This window comes from Zootoca vivipara, chromosome 13 (assembly GCF_965207765.1).
Source record: "Zootoca vivipara chromosome 13, rZooViv2.hap1.1, whole genome shotgun sequence".
NCBI lineage: Eukaryota > Metazoa > Chordata > Lepidosauria > Squamata > Lacertidae > Zootoca > Zootoca vivipara.
The window spans coordinates 47,541,047-47,566,850 of NC_142596.1; the positions used below are offsets into that span (position 1 = coordinate 47,541,047).

At 50.1% G+C, this 25,804-nt stretch overlaps 1 protein-coding gene across 4 annotated transcripts in view; it reads right to left on the reverse strand.

Moving 5' to 3' along the window:
- Window positions 1–25,804, reverse strand: part of LLGL1 (LLGL scribble cell polarity complex component 1) — a 79,708-nt gene that overhangs the window by 23,727 nt on the left and 30,177 nt on the right. For 2 of the 4 annotated variants that reach the window (XM_035132325.3, XM_035132324.3), the window contains exons 3-10: window positions 10,859–10,940; window positions 10,150–10,265; window positions 5,179–5,337; window positions 3,481–3,643; window positions 2,798–2,933; window positions 2,330–2,384; window positions 1,960–2,114; window positions 287–504 (exon numbers count right to left, since the gene is read on the reverse strand). In XM_035132325.3, coding sequence (XP_034988216.3) covers window positions 287–504; window positions 1,960–2,114; window positions 2,330–2,384; window positions 2,798–2,933; window positions 3,481–3,643; window positions 5,179–5,337; window positions 10,150–10,265; window positions 10,859–10,940 — 1,084 coding nt within the window. Of the gene's footprint in view, window positions 1–286; window positions 505–1,959; window positions 2,115–2,329; window positions 2,385–2,797; window positions 2,934–3,480; window positions 3,644–5,178; window positions 5,338–10,134; window positions 10,266–10,858; window positions 10,941–25,804 lie in introns of all 4 variants that reach the window. The other 2 variants (XM_035132322.3, XM_035132321.3) reach the window with 1 other exon arrangement.

Genomic DNA, 25,804 nt, shown 5'->3' on the forward strand with positions numbered 1-25,804 from the left:
TTAATGTTTGGTGTTTTATCATGTTTTTAATATTCTGTTGGGAGCTGCCCAGAGTGGCTGGAGAAACCCAGCCAGATGGGCGGGGTATAAATAGTAAAATGTTGTTGTTGTTGTTGTTGTTGTTGTTGTTGTTGTTGTTGTTGTTGTTGTGTGCAGTAGGCACAGCTTCATGCTTCTTTTTGTGGGGGTCATCAAAGGAAGCGAGACCCCCCCTCTGGCCATGATGCAAGAGGGTCAAAGGGGGGGGCGAGGCGGCCTTTCCAGAGACATCCCTGCGCCAACTCACCACAAAGGAGAGGCGAGGGCTCTGGTCTTCTCCCGCGCTGATGATCCTCTCCCACAGCTTCAGGGGGACGTTGGAGATGTGGTAGGAGCACGTGATGGCCGAGGAGTGGAGCGGGGCCAGGTACGGGGCAGGAATGGTGGGCCAGCCCGGCGTCTGCAGGTCAATGACAACCAGCTCCTCCTCCACCAGGACCACCAAGGCGGTTGGGTTGTCGAACTCTGGAAGAGAGAGAGAGAGTGGGGGACGTGCCCCATTAAGATGCGCCAGGACAGATTGACTTTGTGGGTGACCGAGGAGGAAAGGAGAGAGGACAACTTAGGAGGCAGAGATGGAGAAAACAGAGAGGGAGAGAACAATGGTGTTCTTGTCTCTGTTAAGAACCTGAGAGGAGCCTGCTGGATCAGGCCAATGGCCCATCTAGTTCTCACAGTGGATCAATGGGAAACCCTGCAAGTAGAACAGGATCCCAAGAGCTTTCTCTCTCCTCCTGTGGTTTCCAGCAACCGGAATTCAGAAGAATTGCTGCCTCCGACAGTGAAGACAGAGCCGAGCCATCCTGGCTAATAGGCCATGAATTTGTCTAGTCCTATTCTAAAGCCATCCATGTTGGTGGCTGCCTCCAGTGGGAGAGAGTTCCGCAGTTTAAACACATGCTGAGTGAAGGAGTCCTTTCTTTCATGTTTCTTGAATTTGCCAACATTCAGCTTCACAGGGTGTCCCTAACTTCTAGTGTTATATAAAAAAAAGGGGAAACGTCGTTCTCTGCTCACTTTCTCCAGGTCACGTATCATTTTACAAACTACTATGGTGGTTTCTCATCTTTTCTCCAAAAGCCCCAATCCCCCCCCCTTTTTTTAGATGGGGCAACCAGAATGGCACACCGTACGTTCTCCAAACGTGGTCATGCTGCAGATTTGTAAATTAGTACTAGACTAGGATGTTGGGGAGACCAGGGTTCAAATCCCCATTCGGCCATGAAGCACACTGGGTGGCCTTGGGCCAGTTACTGTCTCTCGGGCCAACCTACCTGTCAGGGGATTCTTGCGACTACTCTAGAGTAACGACGCTCCGCATGCTTGTCTTTAAACAGTCTTTATTGGTGCAATCTATTTACAGTGAAACTGGTGTGTAAAAGCATGTCTGCTCAGTCCGATGCAGAATCCGGCACTGGACCGCCCCTGGACCTCCTCCAACATAAGAGTCTCGGGACAGCAAATCTCTTTCCCCTCCTTCTCCTGCGTAATTCCAGAACCGGAGGGGGAAAAGGGTCTACGCTCCATGTTTTCCTTCTCCCCCCCTTTCCCCCTCTCTCTCTTCCTCCTTCCTGTGTAGCAGGGGCTCTCCCTTGCTACCAGAGCCCTGGCCCTTTCTCTCCCCTTCTTGACTGGACTCCTGAGCGTCCTCGCTGCTATCGCTGCTTGTGGAGGAGCTGCTTCTGATGAGGGGAGGGGGGTCCCTATATTCTCTTCCCCTTACACTACCTCACAGGGTTGTTGTGGTGAGGATAAAAACAAGGGGGAAGCAGGGGGAGGGCGGGAGAAGCATGCAGGTCACCTTTGAGCTCTTTGGAGGGAAGCAGAGATATATGCATGCAACCAATCAGATTGGCTGCTGTTGTCTAAACATATCCTCTTGGGATAAAGAGATGTTTGAAAATAACAAAAGGTATTTACCCTCCTCTACCTCTGTGTTGCACACGGCGAAGAAGTCGATGACACGCGACGTGAAATCAAGGGTGACCAAGGTCTGTCCTTGCAGGATGGTGACACAGTGCCTGTCTCCATAACTGGCCCTGGGCATTCCCCCACTGAAGATGATATAGGGGCTCCTACAGGACGGGAGTTAGAAACAGCAGTCAGGCAACAAGGCCACGCAACTTCAACGTCCTCTGAGCCCCCCCCTCCAGGTCACCCCATCGCAAAAGCGCCGCAGGTGAAAAGAAGCCAGGAGGACGTTAATATCACACAGGTTGCAAAATCCAAGGGCACGGGAGGTGCACAGCCAAGGAGTAAAATCTACTCTTAATCCAGACACGAGACCTACCCTGAGTCACACGTCTGCCAGACAATCTTGTTGATAGCTTTGCATGGGAACGGACCTAGAACGGGAGAGGAAGAATTTGGAGTAACGTCCTCACTTTGTAAGACGCAAGCAGAAGAAAATGACCTGGCTCACATTTCTCCTCCCAACCCAACCCCAATTCCAACCTCTTCTCGAGGCCGACAAAGCCCACAAAGCCATTCTGGGCTAGCCACACTCCTCTGATGTAACAACAACAACAACCTTATATCCTGCCCATCTGACTGGGTTGCCCCAGCCGCTCTGGGCAGCTCCCAACAAAGTAATACCGGTACATCAAATTGCGCGAGTCACAGTCTTTCGGCACTTTCCCGCCCCAGTTGGGAGAGAAGTGATTTTGACGTGTGCATCAAGGAGGATTCCCCCCGTTTTTACACTGGATGTAGAGCCCAGACAAATTGCTGGTAGAGACCCTATATCCATTAGCCTCACCGTAAGGGATAGTGGTGCTGGCTGGCTGCAGGGTCTTTGGGGAGCTGCCCGTCACCGGCCACACAGCATAGCCTCCGTCGCTGTGAGAGCTCACAATCGTCTGGCCGCTCCGCTCCCATCCGAGGCTCTCCAGCTGCTGCAAAAGACGAAAACCCAAAACGTGAGGCCTGAAGCACTTGGGACGCACACAATGGCGAGAAAGAGAGAGAGGGAAGGGCAAAAAGACCTCTGGGCAACAGAACGGTCAGTGCGGCAGGGGGAGAAAACGTGTTTTGGGGGGGCTCGTCGGCATTTTATTATTCATATATTTTATTTATTTAATTTGCATGCCACCCCGAGATCTTCGGATGAAGAACAGCGTAAAAATACAAAATGCAAATGCAAAATACACAATAAGTACAAGAACAAAACAGTAACTCCTCCCCCACTTCCCCAAACCCATTTAAAAGGACATAGAATGTTAATTAGCCTTTGACCTGGGAGACCCGGGTTCAAATCTCCCACTCGGCCATGAAGTTCACTGGGCATGACCTTGGGGGCCAGCCACTGCCTCTAGCCTACCTCGCAGGGTTGTGATGGGGATTAAATGAGATTGGGGAGAAGGCACGGGTGCCACCTTGAGCTCCTTAGAGAAAGATGGGATATTTTAAAAATTCCAAAAAAACGAAATAAATAAGAGTTACCTGGTTGCCCAGAAAGAGGTGCTCAGCTTCCCTCGTGCTTCCGTCCCAAAGAACCATCAAGCCTCTGCTGTAGCCAATCAGGATCTTGGCAGGATCTTTGGGGTGTTCCTGCAGAGATTCCACCGGACCAAGCGCCTTCCCACATCGGTAGTCTTCGGGGACGCTGTGGGATAACAAGGCAGGGACGGAGAACAATAGAACAATAGAATTTCAGGCATGGAAGGGACCCTGTGGGTCATCGATCCAGTCATGGCTTCACCCAAGGAATTCTGGGAGCTGCAGTTTGTTAAAGGTGCTAAGAGTTGTTAGGAAAAACCCCTGTTTCCTTCCCACTCTGGGAACTGCAGTTCCAGGAGAGGAATAGCTTCTCCTGTTTGCAGAGCAGGTCCTATACCACTGAACTATGGTCCTGCCTCTAAAAAGAATGTTAAGATCCCAGTCCTCAGGGTCCTAAATTAAACAGGGAGCTGCCTTGTATGCACAGAGCACATCATTGGTCCACCCAGGTCAGAATGTTGTACACCGACTACTAGCCAAGAGTTGCAATAGCAGTGGGATTCTTTCCCAGCCCTGTCTGGAACCTTCTGCATGCAAAATTGTCCATCACACAGTCGGAGAGAACACTTCATTAGCAAAAACTGACTTGGCTGAATGTCAGGCTTAATGAGCAGAGCAGCTCATCCTTGGTAGGTACTTCCCCAAGGAGCAGTTGCCAACACTTGAAAGTCCCCGCCTCTCCGCAGCCATCAAAGTCCCCCTCCATTACAGGGCTTTTTTCAAGCAATCAGAGACTGCGCCTACATGCAGCCTATCGTTGCTCCACCCGTTTCAGCCCTCTTTGGGTACTGGGAGACAGAGGAGAGGGGAACTCATCACAGCAGGAGGGGGGGGGACGCCTGTGACTCTCTGTCAGCCTGACTAATCTCTGTCTCTTGGCCTCCCTCTCCTGCTTTAGCTTCTGTCTCTGATTCTAGACTTCTCTCTGTCACAGATTCTCCCCGCTCACTAAGCCCTGTTACCTCTTCGGCTTCCAACACCTCCTCTTCCTAGTCTTCTCAATCTTCTCCCTCGTCTCCCTCTGACACCACAGCATCGTCCCACCCCCAGGCTCTGGGTCTTCTTCCCTTGGTGGTTCATCAACTGATTCCTCCCACCATTTCGCTGCTTCTAACCAGACCATGACAAAAGCTCTGACATAAAGACCTAGCAGCTGGCACATTTTACTGGGGTGAGGATCACAGGACCTCCCTCGCCCACATTTCTTTCTTCCCCCCATAATTTTTATTAAATTTTCTATTTTCTATTTTAGAATCTTCATTTAAACAACCTTAAAATCTCAATGACTTCAGTAGTAGCACACATAAATAACCTTTTTTGACACCTGGGAATTTCCATCTGAATTATCCACAACAAAAAGAACTCTGGGGTTTTTTTTTGGGGGGGGAAGTACTTTTAAACATTTTTTTTACAAATCATTATGGATCATTTCCCAATACACTTTTACCTTTTTACAAGTCCACCACATATGAAAGAATATTCCCTCCACCTCATTGCATCTCCAGCACTTATCTGATTCAGCCCTGTACATCTTAGCAAGCCTACTTGGAGTTAGATACCATCCGCACTCACATTTCTACCCTAATTGAATTTAGATTCGCACTCCCCACCCTTTCGGAAGCATCGCCGGGGCGAGCTCACCTCTGCAGGACTTCGTCTTGGTACAGAGTCCTGTCCTCCTGCAGCGTCAAGCCGGGAAGTTCCAGGAAGTAGATGCCACCCCCTTCTGTGCCAAGGTAGGCCACGTCACAGCTTGACCGCAACAAGATGACCGTCACCCGGGTGATGCTGGGAGGGGAGCTGTCAGGAAGAGGAGAGCGATCAGGAGCCATCCTTACTCAATCGCCAGGCCAATGGTTTTCCAAGGTGTTCTGGGACACCCTCTCGCCGTGGGCATTGGCCAAGGAAGCGAGTTCCAAAGTTCCAGGAAGGAAGCGAGTTCCAAAGGAAGCGAGTTCCAAAGGAAGCGAGTTCCAGGAATGCCTTGCGTCATCACAACCCTGCCCTTTCATTTCAATCCTCAGGAGAGGTGCTCTCAGTAAGGCCGCTTGCCCCCGAGATTCATCTTGCGACCACTAGGACCAGGGCCTTAAGAGTGGTGGCACCAGCCCTTTTGAATGTGTTCCCAGAAACAACAGGCAGGCACTTACAGTGCTGGAGAAGACTCATCTGCTCACCCAGGCTTTCCCTAAGGAGGGATCCAGCTATCCTGAGACCCTTCTACTGATTTGTGCTGCAGCTTATATAGGTTTCTCCCCACTCACGTGCATTTGTCTGGTGTGGGATGCCAGGGAATAATTAAATAAATCTATTTAAACGGTGCAAAGGCATGAAAAGAGCAAAATTGGCCCCTAAAAGGGGGGGACTGTAAAAAGAGCAGGAAAACTGATAGCAATCCCAGCAGCCTTTGCAACTGCAAAGCCGTGAGCCTTTACGCCAACCTTTGAAGCCTGTGGAGAGTTGGGAGTTTGAAAAAAGGAGGTTTAGAGAGAGAGACTGCGGTGGACTTCGGCAGATTTTTATGGATTTTTGGTGGAGTTTGGCTTTTTAAATGGTGTTGTCCACTACAGTCGTACCTCGGAAGTCGAACGGAATCCGTTCTGGAAGTCCATTCGACTTCCAAAATGTTCGGAAACCAAAGTGCGGCTTCTGATTGACTGCAGGAGCTTCCTGCAGCCAATCGGAAGCTGCGTAAGCCACGTCAGAAGTTTGGCTTCCAAAAATAGTTCACAAACCAGAACAGTCTCTTCTGGGTTTGTGGCATTTGGGAGCCAAAACGTTCAAGAACTAAGCTGTTCGAAAACCAAGGTACAACTGTATAGGCGATTTCACGTTTACACGTAGTGCCCGGGAAGGTAGCCCGTAAGTGCGGAGACCCCTGTACTAGTTTTGCAAATGCAACACTAGTTTTGCAAATGCAGCTTTATTGTTGATATTTGCAGCACAGATATTTTTGCAAATAAAAATAAAAAGTACACGCTCCCTTCGTGTGGGGCACTACACACCTGGGTCCTCCAGATGTTTTGGGACTACAATTCCCATCATCCCTGACCACTGGGTCCTGTTAGCTAGGGATCATGGGAGTTGTAGTCCCAAACATCTGGAGGGCCGAGTTTGCCTATGCCTGGCCAAAGCCAAGCATGGAGACCCCCTGTGCCCTGCAATTTCCTGAGATTCTGATGGCTTGGGAAGCTAGTTTCGCATTTCTTGGGAAGCTAGTTTCGCAGAAACACGGATGGAAAACCACCGTCCTAGACTGCACGCACCCACAAATGGAAAATCGATCTGAATAGTGAACACCCCCAGAGGAAACACATTTCAAGGAGAAAGTCTGCGCAGCTGTGGCAAATGCTGTCCAACCACCGCCACCAGGCAGTCGTTTAAAGAAGATTGACAGGCCCCGCACACCCAAGCAGAGGAACCCGAGAGAAAGCTGCTCTTCTTCCCTCTCCCGTGATGCTCTTTTAAAGCTACGCCGCCAGCTCAGAGCCTCGGACCTGAAAAGCACAGACCACACTTCCCATGAAGCTGCGGCGCCCGCTTGCGAGATATGCAAGCTTACAGATGCTGGGAGACAAAACCAGGAGAGGGAAGCAGGCGCCAGCGAAGGGTGCATAGTCACCGCACGTGGCAAGCAGCTAGTCCTTTTTGCGGCTCCCTCGCACATGCAGAGTGAGAGCAGAAGCTGGAATGTGCATTACAAACCCTGCTTGTTCCCCAGAGCATCAGGTTTGGACACAGGAACAGAGGAAGAGGCCTTATACTGCCTGCACTAGCTGACAGCAGCTCTCCCAAGGTATAAGGGGAGGCTGGGGATTGAGCCTGCGATTGAACAAGGCAGACATTCTACCACCAGAAGGTCTCCTTGAGGGCAGCTCTGTCTGGAATTTACCTCTGCACAAAAGCTCAACCGTGTTGCTTCCATCTCGGTAGTGGCGCCCTCCCTGTGGAACACCCTCTCTTCAGATGTCAAGGAGATAAAGAACTATATACCACTTTTAGAAGACATCTGAAGGCAGCCCTGTTTCTGCAAGTTTTTAATGTTTGATGTTTCATTATGTTTTAATACATGCTGTAAGCCGCCCAGAGTGGCTTAGAATTTTACTACTATTACCGTGTTTCCCCTTTTTTAAGACGTAGTCAGAAAGTAAGCCATGGCAGCATTTTTTAGCATTAGTGAAATCTAAGACACCCCCCGAAAATAAGACATACCTCCATGCGAGACCGCCGAGCGCCCCAGCCAGCCAGAGGGGCCTGGAACCGGCTGCTGTTGCTGCAGTGAACGCATGGAGCGCCCTGCAGTGCCTGGCCTCTTCTTTTATTTTCTTTTTTTTGGGCTGCCTGAGGCCTGCCGCCCCGCCACCGGAACCGGCGGCTGCAGAGCGGAGCGCTCCGAAGCAGCGAGCGCTCGGAGCGCCCTGCAGCGCCTGGCTTCTTCTTTTGCGGGGGGGGGGAGCTGCCTGAGGCCTGCCGCCCCGCCGCTGTAACCGGCGGCTGCAGAGCGGAGCGCTCCGAAGCGCCGAGCGCTCGGAGCGCCCTGCAGCGCCTGGCCTCTTCTTTTTTGGGGGGGGGAGGAGCTGCCCGAGGCCTGCCGCCCCGCCGCCGGAACCGGCGGCTGCAGAGCGGAGCGCTCCGAAGCGCCAAGCGCTCGGAGCGCCCTGCAGCGCCTGGCCTCTTCTTTTTTTGGGGGGGGGGAGCTGCCCGAGGCCTGCCGCCCCACCGCCGGAACCGGCGGCTGCAGAGCGGAGCGCTCCGAAGCGCCAAGCGCTCGGAGCGCCCTGCAGCGCCTGGCCTCTTCTTTTTGGGGGGGGGAGGAGCTGCCCGAGGCCTGCCGCCCCGCCGCCGGAATCGGCGGCTGCAGAGCGGAGCGCTCCGAAGCGCCGAGCGCTCGGAGCGCCCTGCAGCGCCTGGCCTCTTCTTTTTTTGGGGGGGGGAGGAGCTGCCCGAGGCCTGCCGCCCCGCCGCCAGAACCGGCGGCTGCAGAGCGGAGCACTCCGAAGCGCCGAGCGCTCGGAGCGCCCTGCAGCGCCTGGCCTCTTCTCTTTTTGTTTGGCTGCCCGAGGCCAGCGGCTGCAGAGCAGAGCGCTCCGAAGCGCCGAGCGCTCGGAGGGCTCTGCAGCGCCTGGCCTCTTCTTTTTTGGGGGGAGAGCTGCCCGAGGCCTGCCCCCCGCCGCCGGAACCGGCGGTCTGCAGCGCCGAGCGCCCGCAGCGCCGGGCGGAGCGCCGAGCCAGCAGCCTGCCGCCTCGGTGCCGCGCAGAGCGCCCAGCAGCACCCCGAGCCAGTGGCCTGGCCCTTCCAAGGAGGCCTTAAGGTACAAGACATCCCCTGAAAATAAGACACCGTCTGTTTTTTTGAGTAAAAAAAGTTATAAGACGGTGTCTTAAAAAGGGGGAAACACGGTACTACTACTACCAATTATTATTATTATTACTACTACTACTATTACTATTTAAATTTGCCTGTTCTCACCCCTGCCCTCTAAATTTGCCATGGCAGGTGCAAATTTATAACCCGCCCGTCTGGGCGGCTCCCAACAAAATATTAAAAACACAATAAAACATCAAACATCGAAAACTTCCCTAAACAGAGTTGCCTTCAGATGTCTCCTAAAAGTCAGGTAGTTGTTTATTTCCTTGATATCTGATGAGTGGGCGCCACCACCGAGAGGGCCCTCTGAACAATGGGGGTGGAGATGCTCCTTCAGGTATACTGGGCCGAGGTCGTTCTGCCACCACCCAAGGCAAAGGACACAATGATTCCTCCTCTGCATTCCATGTACAGAGTCCAATCAGACTGGAAGATGACTCTCACTTGGCCACTGTTGATGGGATAGCCGGCCCCACTGCACCCACAGATAGTTTGGAGGCTGGGCAGGCCATGTAGCATATACTCTCAACTAGGGCTGGGCAATATATCGTCCAAAACCAATCAAAATCCATATCGTGATAACGGTTTCACAATTTTTGACCTGGCAATACATCATGAATCATAATGTGTTTGTGTGTGCTATGCAAAAATCATGATGCAGGGAAAACCGTGAAGCCAGCCAAAGTCTCTTCATAGCTCCATCCCTAAATATCAGTACAGTCGTACCTCAGACGTTGAATGGAATCCGTTCCGGAAGCCCATTCGACTTCCAAAATGTTCGCAAACCAAAGCGCGGCCCTGTCAGACATTTGGCTTCCAAAAATAGTTTGCAAACTAGAACAGTCACTTCCGGGTTTGCGGTATTCAGAAGCCAAAACGTTTAAGAACTAAGCTGTTCAAAAACCAAGGTACGAATGTATATTGCGATGTTTAGCTGCTTATATATTGCAATGTTGAAAAACAGGTATCGTCCAGACCTACTCTCAACAGAGGCGAATGATCTTGGGGAGCTTAGAAGCTGCCTAACAGCAGAGAGACAGCTGGGAGACAGCTTACGAAGCAGGAAGGCAGGTGGTGGCTAAGAAGGCAAGGCGAAGGCGGGATCCTCTAGATGCTGAGTAATCTACGAGATCGCTAAAGCGGTCCCTGCATCTTCGCAGGGGATCATCTCCCAAGAACCCACAGCGCCCCAAAAAGGAGGAAAAAGGAGGCAAGCAAGCAATGAGTACTTAGCGGTGTCGAACCCTGGACGTCCGGGGAGGACATAGCTATGGGTCTCCTCCAAGTGAGAGTAGCCATCTTTCTGGTAAATCTCCCAAAGGTGGAGAGTGTTGTCGTCGAGGAGAGACAGCAGCCGGCCCTGGAAAAGAAGGAAAATCATCTAAGCGTGTAGTTAAGAACAGAAGACGGGCTGGCTAGCTCAGGCCAATGGCTCATTTATACGCCAGCATCCTCTTTTCCCAGCAGCCCACCCGAAGTCTGTGGCAAGTCTACGAGCAGGATCCGAGCACAAGGGCAGATTCCTGCAACTGGTGTTAGGAAGCAATGCTGACTCTGGCCGTGGAGGCAGAGCACAGACATTATGACTAGTAGCCTCTGACAGCCATTAGACACAGATTTGTCTAAACCTCTTTTAAAGCCATCTTAAGTTGGGCACCACAACCTCTCTTCTGGGCTTTTCGCTGCCTTTCCCCTCTTTAACGGGACTCCAATTAAGTTCCTAGCATTTGTAGAACCTGAGATACAAGACAAGCACTATTATTCTCGATCGTCTTTAAGAAACTGGCCTGCTCTGCCTTTTCAGTGTTTTGACTTTGCACCCCAGCCCACCCCAGAAAAGTTCCCAACGGGGTAAAAAAAAATACAATGCAGGTGGCTGCCTAATACCGACAGGGAAGGGGTATCAACCTGCAGGCAGCGTCAAGAGGGGACCAAAAGGTACCGTTCTTTTACCTGTCCAGGTAGAAAGTGCATCTGGGTGACTGTCGCCGTTTCCCTATGTAGGCCTGTGAACTCCACGCCAGGAGCTCCGTATCTGAGGAAAGCACAGAGTCAAGGAAGAGAGAGACGCACAGGAAGAGCTGCAGTCCAAGTTTCTACCAGGCCCCTTCCTCCCCACTGTGCGTTACCCATATCAGAGAGAGTCCTGCTGGAACAGCTTAAAGAGCAGTTTGCTTTAGACAGAGGGCAACCGGATGCCCCCATGGGAAGTCCAAGTTGTAAAGGCTACAGGCTTCTCCCAACTGCTGCAGGTATTGATTATTTGGAGATAGACTGCTCCTGGACAAGGAGGCTACATTTACCAGTTGGGAGTAGTAGACACAAACATCAATCCTGCCCTTCCTCCTGGTGGAACCCAGGGCAGCAAACAGCAAAACAGTTGCACCTCCCTCAGATATTTGGGGGGGGGTGGCACCCTGGGACAGGGCCTTCTCTGTGGCAGCCCCCAAGATGTGGAACTCCTTCCCCACAGAGATGCGTTGGGCACCTTCACCATCCAGATTCTGGCGAATGCTGAATACATACCTTGTCACCCTGGCTTTTGATTTTAGGACCCAGTGATTGTAACTTGGTTTAGACTGTTTTTAATACTGTGTTCTAATGGTGTCACCCGTCCTGCAACCTCAGGGTGAAGGTCAGTTAATTAATAGAAATTATAATAATTATGATTTTTATTACTATTATTATTACAGAAGTGGAAGCAAAGCCCAGCTTCCCAGGAAGGGCGAGCTCTTGTTTTAAAATCGAGGACATGCAAAAGCAAGTTTCTAGCTCTCATAGATGAAATTGGAAGGGTTTTTTGGGGAGGAGGTGGTGGTGAACAAGGTCTGTTCATCTCAGAAGCTGGAGGTGAACAGACTGAGAAGAAGCTGCAGGTCCCCAAATTCACCCAAGCAAGCGAAACAAAAACATTATGCAAAGTAGTTCAAACATTGCAAAGGCATGAAAGAAACCAGAAGGGCGTTAGCACAATTAGCATCATTTCTACGGGAGCTGCATTTTCTTGGGGAGCAATTTGGATCTTTGATCCAAGTTTTCTGCTCCAGAGTTGCTAGCCGTTGCTGCTTTAAACGTGGGCCCTGCACTCTGTCCCACACTGGAGTTCTCCTTTCACTCGCAGGCACGAAATTGTTGCTTTTGTTTTCCATGTTGATGGTGACCTAGTTTTCAAAGAGCCGGGGCAGTTCTCTGCTCCACAAGCAACGGCGGCACACATTTCAGAGCAGCGACCCGTGCACAGAAGGGGGGACTCAACGGTTCTCTCTCTCTCTGCCCTGGATTTTGAAGGATGTGTTTCGGATGGGGACTCAATCTGCCCTCTAGCTTTTCGGCACGTACAGAAGGTCAAGGCAGGTTGTTCTGCTGAGTCCTCGAACCAGGCGAGAATGGATCACAAATCCCTCATCAGAGGTGGATTCAAAGAGTGGAGGATGAGAATGGGGTATCATACAGAGATGACAGAAGCCTCCTCTAAATGGGGGTTGTTCCCCCCCCCCACGAAATAATTGCATTGTGTAATCACACAGCCACACACCAGCCTCTTACCCTACCTCGCAGGGTCGTAGTAGGGATTCATTGAGGGGGGGGGTAAACCCATGTATTCCTTGGAGATAAATGTGGGATAAAAATGCAATAATTAAGCTGCTTAAGAAAGCTGGAGGAGCTAGCCAGTTGGAGATGTCCGTCGCCAACCTGGCATCCAGAGATTTCCACGTGGTAGCAACTGGACCCGGTCTAGTCGCAAAACGCGCCTGGCTAATTTCTAACCATGCCACACGCCCATCAACAGCTGACTTGGAGGGAGGCAAACGCCAAAGCAGGGGATCATTCAGAGACATGACAGGCTCCCTTCTCAGCAGGTGGGTGCAGTGAGCTCACAGAAGCCCTTAAAAAGGCTTGCATGCAGCTTCATGTAACTGTCGTATCAGCACAGCGCAAAGATTTCCACTTGCAGAAGAGGACTTTCCCCCCCCTCTCCTCCCCTGTGCACCTCTTAAATTTGTTTTAAAGGTAAAGGGGCCCCTGACCATCAGGTCCAGTCATGTCCGACTCTGGGGTTGCGGTGCTCATCTCGCTCTATAGGCCGAGGGAGCTGGGATTTGTCCGCAGACAGGTTCCGGGTCATGTGGCCAGCATAACAAAGCCGCTTCTGGCGAACCAGAGCAGCACATGGAAACGCCGTTTACCTTCCCGCCGGAGCAGTCCCTATTTATCTACTTGCACTTTGATGTGCTTTCGAACTGCTAGGTTGGCAGGAGCTGGGACCGAGCAACGGGAGCTCACCCCGTTGCAGGGATTCGAACCGCCGACCTTCTGATCAGCAAGCTCTAGACTCTGTGCATTAACCCACAGCACCACCTGGGTCCCAAAATTTGTTTTAGGGGTCCCCAAACCCACAGGAGAAGATTTGGGTATGGGCAAGTCACATTGCACAAACAGGAATTTTCATGCTGGTGGGACAAGGGGGCTGGATACCGCCCTTAATGTGCTTTCAATAGGAAGCATGAATGCAACCCTGGCATACAATTTGTAAGTTTTGCAGCCAACAACTTCCCTCTGACACTTTTACAGTCGCACAAACAGTAAAGTTCTCTGTACCACCCAGATTCTCCACAATCGCAACTTCTCCACCCCCCAAAAAAAGTTTCGTCTCAAGCTGGCCTGGCTACAGGAAAGTTCAGGGTCTAGAAAGGGGCTCAGACAGCAGGGAAAGAGCAGAAAGAGTCACTGCATTATAAAAATCCTTTTACTTGCTCTGCTGATCCTCCCTGTGTCTTCTCCCCGATAGGCAGTCCAGGGCTGCAATTAGGCGTTGCTTCTTTAAGTATGAACAATAGCATTAGCGGCAGTGAGGCTGCAAGAACCCCTGAACTTTCTCACGGGTTCATCTCCCCAACCCCCATGCCTGCCCCCGGGTACTGTGGATTGCTTAAAATTTTGGCTTCCCCCCAGACCAGTCATAGGCAAACTCCGGCCCGCCAGATGTTTGGGACTACAATTCCCATCATCCCTGACCCACTGGTCCTGCTAGCTAGGGATGATGGGAATTGTAGACCCAAACATCTGGAGGGCCAGAGTTTGCCTATGCCTATCCCAGGCGGTCCTGGCAGGAAGTTCGACAGTGGAATTTGCTGCCAAGGAGTGTGGTAGAATCTCCTTCTTTGGAGGTCTTTAAGCGGAGGCTTGACAGCCATCTGTCAGGAATGCTTTGATCAGAGGTCCCCAAACTAAGGCCCGGATGCGGCCCAATCGCCTTCTAAACCCGGCCCATGGACGGTCCGGGAATCAGCATGTTTTTACATGAGTAGAATGTGACCTTTTATTTAAAATGTATCTCTGGGTTATTTGTGGGGCATAGGAATTCGTTCATTATTTTTTTTTTTTTGAAAATATAGTCCGGCCCCCCACAAGGTCTGAGGGACAGTGGACTGGTCCCCTGCTAAAAAAAGTTTGCTGACCCCTGGCTTTGATGGTGTTTCCTGCTTGGCAGGGGGTTGGACTGGATGGCCCTTGTGGTCTCTTCCAACTCTATGATTCTATGATTCTAAGTCTGCCCTATAGGCACATCTCCTGGCCCCAAGGATGAAGGAACCAACTGAGGCTGTTCAGGAGCAAGGGAGGAAAAGGCACTCTGCGTATGCTCAGAGGTGTTCCAGCTGGCACTTCTTGTGTCCAAAGCACAGATCAGTTTGTCCAGTTCAGTTTATCTGGCACCTGCAGGGCATCAGGACCCGTTAAGGGTATAACAAGAATCAGTTCAATAAATGAAGCTGGATTTTAGGTGTTTGGACAAGCTTGCAAGCCGAGATACTTTTTTATCTGAAAATACCTTCTTCCTGCCACAGCTTCCCCCAATGAATTATGGGAACTGTAGTTTATTAAGAGGCTGAGAGTTGGTAGGAGGAGGGAAGGAAATGGGCTGCAGTCCTCACAGAGCTACAATTCCCAGAATTCCCTGATCATTAAACCACTCAAGGTTGTAGCTCTGGGAGGGGCATGGGGATCTCTGAAAAACTTTCAGCATGCTTAGCAAACTACAGTTCCCAGCATTCTTTGGGGGAAAGCCAGGACTGCTCAAAGTAGTATGAAACTGCTTTACATGCATGGAATGGGTGGGGCCTTATCAAATTATGATGTTCAGCTTAAACACAAGAAAAGAGCTTTGAGGAAGAAGAGAGCCCCTGGGATAGCTCAGTCGGTAGAACATGAGACTCTTAATCTCAGGGTTGTGGGTTCGAGTCCCACGTTGGGCAAGAGATTCCTGCATCGCAAGGGGTGGACTAGATGACCCTTGTGGTTCCTTCCGACTCTATGGTTCTACAAGGACCATCATACATGTGGGTCAACAGGCCAAAACAAGCTTCTGCATGCCCCCTACCAGCGCAATACATGCCCCATAATTAACCGATCATCATTATGAAGGCACTCTTACAGCCGATTCCATGCACGCTCAATATGACAGAGTTTTTCCTGCAAAAGATCAGCTACCAAAGGACAGAATAACTGCAGAGGGCCAACCCGTAGCAAACCAGCACCCTGAAAAGGCAGCCTTGCCATCGGGTCAACCGGGTCCAAAAGGAAAGTCCGTGATCTCATGCAGATACTATGGGGAGCATTATCTCCCTCCCGCTCTCCTTATAAAGGCTCAGACCAAGAGACGTCTGGCGTTTCCTGCTCACCCCCAGCACACACACAGTGCCCATCCTAAACACTAAGTCCGCTGCAAGGCAGATTAGCTTCATTTTATTGGGCGAAATGCTTTTTGAGATTTACAGCCGCAATAAAACAAAACAAAAAAACCCGTCCCAGAATTGGCTCAGTGCAGATGCTGGGCTTTGTCACCTCCTGCTCCAAACGGTTTTTAACGAGCAGGATTTGTGCATGCATCACAATTCTGAAGGAAAACAGGGTGGGTGGGGGTAAGCACAAAGGCACCCAGTAAACGACAGCTCCCAGAATCCTATGGGGGAAGCTTTGAAGCGGATAGCTCAGTAGGTTGCAGGTTTGATTTCCCCTACGGGACAGCTGCATATTCCTGCATCGCAGGGGGTTGGACTAGATGACCCTTGACACCATTTCCAGTTCTACAATTTCATGATTCTAAGAGTGCTTTAGATGCAGGGCGCAAATGTGGAAGATTGGGTGCAGAAATAAAGCCAAATAAAGAGTAAGGCAGCAACTCCCAAGGCGCGACTAGGTCAGCGCAGGATAATTCCTTTTTCGCTGTCTGGAATTAAGAGGGGATGGTCTTCTGGATACAGACTCCTAATTCTCCCCAGAGTGTCTGCCATTCACTGGGTTAAAACAGATGGACAGAGATTCCTCGCTGGTGGGAGACAGACTGGAGATGTTTTTCAACATCTCTCTGGCAACGGCTAAAAAGCCACAGGGACCCACCGGCCATAAAGCTGCTAATATTTAGCAAAGAGCTGCCAAGTGACGAGAAACAGTCTTTAAAAGCTCTCCAAGTGGCTCTGATGTGTCACTGTCGGGGGGGGGGGGGAGAGCTGCAATTCCCCAGCCTGATGCCCCATCTGGATCCAAACATTTAAAGAAAACAAACAGCTGGCAGCTGGAGGAGGCCTCCGCATACGGACTGCGTTTGCACATAATACCTCACCATGATTTGTGCCAACCATGGCTTGGGCTCAGCCAACAAGGTGATCAAACAATGGCTTGTTTCTTCAAAGCTTCATTTGTCTTTTGCCTCTTTAGGTTGGTGAGCATCCGGCCCAGGATGGCCAAACAAACCACGGTTAAGCAAGGCTGTTGGTTACGGAGATAATGGCAAACCATGGTTCACAGGACAGAAACAAACCATAGCTAACCAACCATTACTTAGCACAGTCTTCCCTAACTGGGTGCCTTACAGGCATTTCAGAACTGCAAAATGAGCCGCCTAACTTGCATTCTTTAACTGACCAACCATGTATCCCAAAGATCTCCCCTTTAGTTTTTCCTTCAGATTCTTAGTACGTTGCCATTTTATTTTATTTTAAAAATATCACTATTTCACAAAAATACACCACTATTTCATTTTTTAAAAAATCACAACAAAAATATGTAAAACATCGCAGTAAAAAGCACATTAAAAAGTTAAACACAGACATCAATTAACCATTGTGGAACGATGTATTGCTAACTGCTTGCACAGGCCGAGCAGAAGAGAAAAGTTTTCAGCAGGCGTTTAAAAGTTGAAACAGAAGGTGTCTGCTGAATCTCCATTGGCAGATAGTTACACAAGACTGAGTCGACGACATTAAAGGCTCTGTTTCTTGTTGCTGTCAAATGAGCCTCACCAACTCGGGGAACGAATAACACACCGGCAAGCGAGCTCAGTGATTGCGATGGGATTGAAATATTGGAATTGTAGAGTTGGAAGGGACCCCGTGAGCCATCTAATCAAACCCCTTGCAATGCCGGAATCTCAACAAACGGTCCCCCACCCAGTTGGAAACCATACTGGATACAAGTGTTCGGGCAGTCCCTGAGCTACCCTGGACCTAAATTGTTCAGGGCTTGGTCAATTAACACAAGGACCTTGAACTTGGCTCAGAAGTAGATGCTATTGGCCTATGGCAGTTTACTAAACAATGCAAGTAGAGAGGTATTGTGTTTTTAATATTTGGTTGGGAGCCACCCAGAGCAGCTGGGGAAACCCAGCCAGATGGGCGGGGTATTATTATTATTATTATTATTATTATTATTATTATTATTATTATTATTTGCGTCGGGTGCGTGTTTGTGGAGACCCACTGAAATCCATGCATCTAAGTAACTTCATTGGTTTCAACTGAACTACTCTAGACTAGATTGCCCACAGAGAAGGGTCTCTGCCCTGAAGAGCCTACAGTCTAAGCTCTGGCAGTGGGGAAACATAGGAGAATAAGTGCTAAAGGGTCGTTTTAATCCACATTTTATAATCCAGAGGGTTTATTGAAGCCTCTTGCTAGGAAGCGTTGATTGCCTGCCTCTTTCTTGAACGTCCCTCTCATTCCTGGGCACAGATCTCTATTTTCCAGGGTTTTCCAACACCTGCATGGATTTTTTTACCGCTCCATTTATTCTTCCACTCGTGGGTTCCTCCATGCCCTTTATTGTATTTTTACTCTCCAGTTTGCAAACCAATCTGACTTGATTGCTTTATTGAAGGGTAGTATGCAAACCGAACAAAAATAAAATACTTAAAAGAAATAAAAAGAAAGGTTGGATAGATTCCTCCCACGCACGCCAGCAAACCAGAATCTAGTGCAAAAATGAAACCTTCCATATGTACGTGGGGGTGAATAAGGGGAGGGGAGGGTCGATTCTGGTTTCTGACTTGAAACCAAACCAGTTCAAGGATTAAGTGGTTCAGCAACACCAGAGGACTCCCCCCCCCTCCCGTGAACTCTTACAAAAGAGGAAAGGAAGAAAGGAAGAGTTGGTGAAAGGGATTTTAGGAGAGGCCTCTCAGTGCACCAGGAATAAAAACCGTCTTGCTAAAACAGGAGGGCGAGGGAGGGAGGGACCTAGAGATTGCTGCAGAGGCAGAATTCTAGCATGCGCTGCAAGCCTCGCTCGCTGCGGTTACAATTTCTGCAAAGGGAAGCCAGAGGATGCCAGGAGCAAAGAGGGTTTCAGATGCACCCCAAGCTGGCCATGAGCCTAAACTTGCAGGCGGGGATCCTGCTCAAAGACTTCTGCAGCAGAAATTCAGGAGCTGACAGGCAGTGGGGAGAGGAGGAGCTGGGTAAGGCGTACAAGCCTCACCAGAAAGAGAACCCAGCTTCCTCTGGCTCCCAGGCCCCACAATACCAAAAGTCCCAAGGTTAAAACATGCTTGGAGTTGGCACAGTGGCATAGCGAGGTGGTGGTGGGTGCCGTGGCCCAGGGCACAGAATCCTGAGGGGGCACAACCTGGCATTCAGGAGGTCCCAGATTCAGGGATGGTTCATAAAGATCCCGCTAGAGAGTAGCTGCCTGTCGGTGTAGGTAATATTGAGTTAGATGGAAGCTGTCCCTTGGTCTGAATAGAGTCCCCTGCTGAATGGTATTTTTTCACATTCCCCTTCCACATGGCAGAACAGCACAAAAACTGTAATTTTAAATTACAGCCATAAATTTCCATGCAGTGTTCATATTAAATACTATGAACAATGGTAGTTAAGAAAGGGTTGTGGAAGTACATTTCTTTTATCTCTATTCTTTTGTTTTGTTTTTTCCTGATACGTTGCTTTTTAAAACAAAAAACCCTATTCTTTCATAAATGAGTTTGGGTTTTATGGTTGAAGATGTTGAAAAAAGTTCTCCACAGTCGACCTGGTAAACAACTGATTCTGAGACTGAACTTTTCACAAGTCCTACATCTGGATGCAAAAAAAGAGACAAAATAGTACCATTTTTTTATTTTTTTAAAAAAATGGCTTTCTTTTTCTCTTCCTTTTTTTTTGAGAGGAAAGGCTGGCTAAACTTTCAAACACCTAAGCATGAATGCACTTTCTATGCTGCCCTACGGTAGTCTCTCTCTCTCTCTCTCTCTCTCTCTCTCTCTCTCTCTCTCTCTCTCTCTCTCTCTCTCTCTCACACACACACACACACACACACACACACACACACACAAAAGCCACACAAAGAACACAAGACAATGGATGGGATTCACAGCTTTGCCATCTCCATTCATTCCAGCAGCGCAAAGGCAAGAGCGCTGGCTTCCAAAGGGAATGAATGGAGGCCGGGAAGCCGCACCTGGGAGGCCAGATGCCCACAGGGCAATGGTAGAGCCGGGCTTATTCCATGGCAGCAGCAAGGAAGCTCAAGGGCCACATTTCCTGTTGGCGACTTGGGGGGGGCACATGCTGGTGGTGGGTGGGGCCAGAGGCAAAAGTGGGCGGAGCTACAGAAACAAAACACACACACACACACACACCTACTTTTGTACTTTAACAGGCTACATGCCAAGCAAAACTCTGCGGTATCTACACACACACACACACGCAATGGTTTCTCCATCCTCCACCCAGGCAGGTACAAGGCATCAATGCAGCTCAAGGGAACATTTCGGCTGGCCAAAAGCATTCACGGAGGGCATGCAGCTGGGATGGTGAGTATGCATGTGGCCTGGGAGACTCACAAGGGCCACAGAGAGAGGTCTGGAGGGCCCTGAGTTTCCTAATCCCTGCTGTGGGAGCATCAGAACACACATCACGAATCACAATATATTCCCGGGTCAAAAACTATGAAACCGATATCACGACATGGAGTTCACTTTCGGACAACATATATATCCCCAGCCCTATTGCAAAACCTGCTCCTTTGGGTTTGTGCGCGCATGCATGCGCATGCAATCCCATCCAGGGCAGGCAAATGAATCTGTTAGCGGGACTGTTTGAGGGTGTCCTCTCATCCTCTTGCCAATTTCCCTCTCATCTCCCCTGGGCAGCTGTGACCTTGTTGCGAAATGCAGAAATCTTGCTGTGCAAGCTTTCACGCACTGGTGTCATGCTTCTGTGAGCAGAGTAGTATTGATTGCCGGGCTTGGGGGGGGGGGAAGTGCCTGCTGTAGCTGGCGCTCGATTGACAGGAGCAGCCCCACAGAGCTCGCTCCTGCTCTCCGACCCACTCCCCTGCGTTTTGGGAGATGGCCCTCGAGAGCGAGAACAGCATCCCCTGGAATGCTCAAAAATTAATCCAAGGTTGCTTTCCAGGAAATCGGAATGGGAAGTCATCTTACAAGGGTTTGCCTTGCAATACTCCCCAAAGCTTCCGAATGGGTGGGATACGCGAGGCTCCTTTACATTTTGGGTTCCCCTAATAAGGTAAGGAGAAGACAGAGAGTTGCAAGAGGTGATTCCAAGCCACGTCCCCATAGCAAAAAAAAAGGCTATGATGGCCCATCGCTATCTATAGGATTGCGGTCCTGCAATGACAGCCTACCTATGTAAACACAACATGCATCTGAAGGAAGGGAGCCGGAGGGAGCTTGCATTGTGCTCTGGGACGGGAGGTTTCTCTAACCTCACCCGACAGCAGGTCTGTAAAAATAGTTGCGTATCTGTGTGTTTTTTTCCACTGGAGTTTGGCCATTTTAAGATCTGCATTTAAATAGACAGGCACAGGGCCAGCTGCTGCTTGAATCAGACGTCAAACAGAACGAGCACCCTGCACCCAACCGCCCGCCCAGCCGAGGGAGGCAGCTAAAATGTAGTGATTTCTGAGCCGCAAAACAGAGTGATGTGGTTCAAATTCCCACTTATCCATGAAGCTTGTTGGAGGACCTTGGGTCAGACACGATCGCAGAATCGTAGAGTTGGAAGGGACCCCAGGGTTCATCAAGTCCAGCCCCCTGCAATGCAGGAATCTCAGCTAAAGTGTCCATGGCAGACGGCCATCCAACCTCTGCTTAGAAACCTCCAAGGAAGGAGAGTCCACAACAGTCAAGCACATCTGTCAAAAACTGCCAGGCACCTCCTCACTTCTCAGACGCTGGAAAGAAGCTTTATTTGCAAAGATCAAAGAATGCAGCATACACTAACTTAATTTATTACTGGGCGTTTGGCCCGTGTTAACATCTATCTCCTGCCTCTCCTCCAAGGAACTGTGCGTGCACCCACAGTGCGTTTTGCTTTATCCTCCCTACGACCCTGCGAGGTAGGATAGGCTGAAAGATCTAAGAACGTGGAGATCTAAGAACGAGGAGGGTGGCCAAGAGGATCCAGGGTCTGGAAACCAAGCCTTATGAGGAACGGTTGAAGGAGCCTGGTACGTTTAGCCTGGATAAGAGAAGACATAGAGGAGATAGGATAGCCATCTTTAAATATCTGAAGGGCTGTCATGTGGAAGGTGGCGCAAGCTCGTTTTCTCCGGCTCTGGAGGGTACGACTCGAACCAATGGCTTCAAGATACAAGAAATGAGATTCCAACTAAACCTTAGGAAGAACTTTTCTGAAGGAAAGAGCTATTCGACAGTGGAACAAACGACCTCAGAAGGTTTTGGTGGGGTTTAAGGAGAGGTTGGATGGCCATCTGTCATGGATGCTTTAGTTGAGATTCCTGAATTGCAGGGGGTTGAACTATGAACATTTTGGGGGTGAGTTGGGGGAACCCATTGATACACAGGAGCCCAAGCCTGCACCCAGAAGCAGAGCAACTCAAGCACAAAGCTTATCATCGCAGGCAGATCTACGCCTTCACAAGTCACAAACGTCCCACCTCCGCAAACACACACAAAGCCATCCTGCTGTTACTTAGCACTTCACGAACTGATCCTTCCTACCAATCAACTTCCCCCTCCTTCCCCATTGCAACCACAGCGGTGCACAGTCAAAGGCACAAGTGTTTTGTTTTGGTTTTGTATTTTTCTTCTTTTGCAGATGTACCGCGTTAGCAAAAGATGCTCTTTAAAAACAACTCTTGTGGCTTTATTGCCTTTTTAATATGAAGAGGAGCCAGAACTCAATGGCAGAATCTGGGCACTGCACCAAGCTGGGAATCCTTGGCTTTCCAGCTAAAGCAGGAGTGGGGACACCCTGTGTCCCTCGAAAACGTTGTTGGACTCCAACTCCCAGCAGCCCCAGCACAGCACAGCCAATAGTAAGGGACGGTGGCAGGTGTAGTTCGACAACTTCTCAAGGGCCACAGAATTCTCAATCCCTGAGCTAAATGGGAACAAGGCTGAAGAAGAAGAAAAAGTGTTCTCAGTTGGAGACATTGGAAATCTGTCACCAGGCGAGGTCAGTGTTTAGAAACTCAGATATATAAGCTAGGCGCCAATTGGCTCCTTAAACTTAAAAGTTGCAGTCGCCAAAACGGAACATCTAGTTGCCATTTGGGGGCAAGGCAGCTCTAAAGTCTTATTTTTCAAATGACTGGCTGACAGTGATTGTTTCTCAGTTAAACATCTGGCTAGTTCAGATGACAACCTTGAGCTAGGTCAAGAACTTAGAACTTAAAAGAAGAAAAGCCATTTGACCCACATATATATATTGGCCTATTCCTAACTCTTTTTCTTAACAGTTACTGTTCCTGCTCAGGCTGCACAGAAAAAGCACATGGGTTCCTGAATTTCATTCCAATTTTGCAGATAAAAATACAGCTGATAGAGTCCTACAGGATGGGGTATTAGTATGTGAAAACTAGATCCAGATCTAAGGATCCCCAGATGGTGAAGATGTCAGGCACCATCCTGACAGAGGGGCTTAACCAGGCATCCCCAAACTTCGGCCCTCCAGATGTTTTGAACTACAATTCCCATCTTCCCCGACCACTGGTCCTGTTAGCTAGGGATCATGGGAGTTGTAGGCCAAAACATCTGGAGGGCCATAGTTTGGGGATGCCTGGGCTTAACAATTGCGTCCCTCTTTCCCAGGGAACTCTGGGAATTGTAGCCATGTGAGGGGACTAGAAGTCTCTCCCTTAGCAAACTACAGCTCCCAGAGTTCTTTGGGGGGAAGCCATGTGGTACGGCAGCGCTTCGATTGCATCGTGCGGGTGGGCCCTGGAAACGCCACGGCTTCTGGGCTTCAACCATGCGTGCAAAACCCACTCAGCCCATCCTCTTGCAGCAGACCTGGGCAGACAGTGCTGGAGGCGGATGAGCTCCTCACGGTGACCCCAAAATGACAGGTTTGTGAGCTAAGGAACAGCAGTGAGCAACTCAAAACGACAATAGCATGAACTGAGACACAAAGACACCTACAGGCGGGAGCTCCCACAAAACAGGGCGTGCGAGTGCATTGCACCCCGGGGGCGTGTCATTTTAGGGGGTGAAACTTAGTTTTTGCAGATTTCTTCAGCGAGGGTTCTTTAAAATATGCTTTTGAGGGTGAGGAGTTCGTATCTGCTTGCCTGGATGGACGGCAGAGAGAATTGCAGAAACTACCCTACTGTGACTTGTTTAGTCGTTTAACCGTTTCCGACTCTTCTTTCAAACATACTGTACGAAAGCAAAAAAAAAACTGAGGTTGGCTTGCTCCACCCCTTTTGACCCAGTGGCCCTCCGAAAGCTTGCCCAGGGGGGAATCTGGCCCTCGGACTGAGCTCAGCTCTACGGAGGGAAAACAAACACCCTTCTCCCTTTTGCTGTTTCGCCTCCAGCGCAAGCCCCTCTGCCCCACGTCAAGACGCCCCCTCAAATTCTTGCCAAGCAACAATTTTCTCCCAGCAACAGCGGCTTCCAAAATCCAGGCAACAGGCATTCACGTCAACCAAAGACCTTTTAGCCATCACCCCCACTTCCGGCTCCCTAGACCTCTGGCTATGTGCGGCTGGCAAGGAGGGGGGCTGGGTCGGAGGAGGGGAGGCGGGCAGCGCTGACCAACTGGGCAGATTCCTGCACTGCAGCCACCAGTAACAGACACAAGACAGGCTCCCCATTCATAAGGAGAGACGCTTCGTTGACCCAATACCAGGAAAAGTGGCCCGCTTAATTTTATTTTTTGGGGTGAACTTTAAAAAACAAAACGAGCCCTGAAGGCAAGGCAGAGGATTTTTTTATTTTATTTTACAGGAGGTGACAGGAGACGTTTTTTATTTTACCCGTCACTGCAGTAAACTGTAGGGTCTGGGTTTGGTTTTATTGTGAAAGCAAAGAAGCTGATGCTTCCAGAGATTAAAAGCAAATTTTGATAAATCATCAGGCTCGCAGATTCCTCCAGGCCTGAATTTTACATTCTACTGAACGCCTGTGTGTCTCATCCAAGAGGCCTGCAAATGTTTAGAGAATGTTAATGGAGTTAACCTCCAGAGAATCCCAAGAATCTCGGCTGTCTTAAATCTTTCATATCGACAAAGACCAAGCTTCTAGTCCTCATGAAGGGGGAAAGTGCTAGGGCTGTTGTTCTTCCCGAGAGGCCCTCTTCCAGGAGCTCACCTGCCAAGCATCCAAAGGAAAAATGAATGGAAAATCATATTATCCCCATTCTGTTCCCCCACACATGGACGTCTGGTATTTTCTCAATTCCGTTTCTTAATGCTCATTTCATTTTTAATTTCCCATTTCGTTTGCCTTCGTGTATTGCCATGCACAAGGCACATTGACGAGCTGAAGAAGCAACAAAACACGCAACACAGATCACAATATAACAATCCGACCCAACGCAAATCAGCCATTAAAAATGACTTTTATAAAGGACTACAAGCATGCCTCGGAGATCTTGCAAGCCTGGGTCCAGACAACCTCAATAAAGGCAGTCACACACATTTCTTGGTTTCATAGGCATCTCAAAGTTATACCAAGAAAAACCCCGCCTATCCAGCTCCACTCCTGTGGTCAGAAGAGGGGCAATGGTGACCGGGTTTTTTTTTCGTAGGGAGCAATATCTGTGAGATGCAATTAAGCAAAGCCCAATTAAAGCAATATGTGCTCTTGGTCAATAATCCATTAGGATATACAAATAGGGTGCAGAACTAGACGCTCAGCAACCAAGGCTGGAACCGTGCACAGGGCCGGTACACCCATTAAGGCAAACTAGGCCACTGCCTAGAGCACCAGAATGGAGGGGGCGCTGAACAGCTCGCCCCCCACCCGCCAGCTCGCCCCCCGCCGCCCGGTGCTGCCTGGGGCCGCCTCCCGGAGGCGCGCAGGGAGTGCTAGCCTGGGGCTACCTCACCGCGCCTCTCCTCTCAGCTATTCAGCAGAGGCGGGCGAGCGAGCGGCGGCAGTAGTGGCGGCAAGCACCCGCAGCCGAAGCCTTCAGCTATGGGCGCTGCTGCCGCCGCCCACTCACCCACCGAGGAGCTCACAGTGTCACAGTGTCCCCTGCATAGGCGGGAGGAGCGTGAGCCAAAAGGAGAGCTCAGCGCCCTCCCGCCTATGGAGGGGACGCTGAGAGGCCCCCGGTGGTGGCTGCAGCGTGCAAGCGGTGGCGGTAGCAGCGGCAAGCGCCCACAGCTGAAGCCTTCAGCTATGGGCGCTGCGCC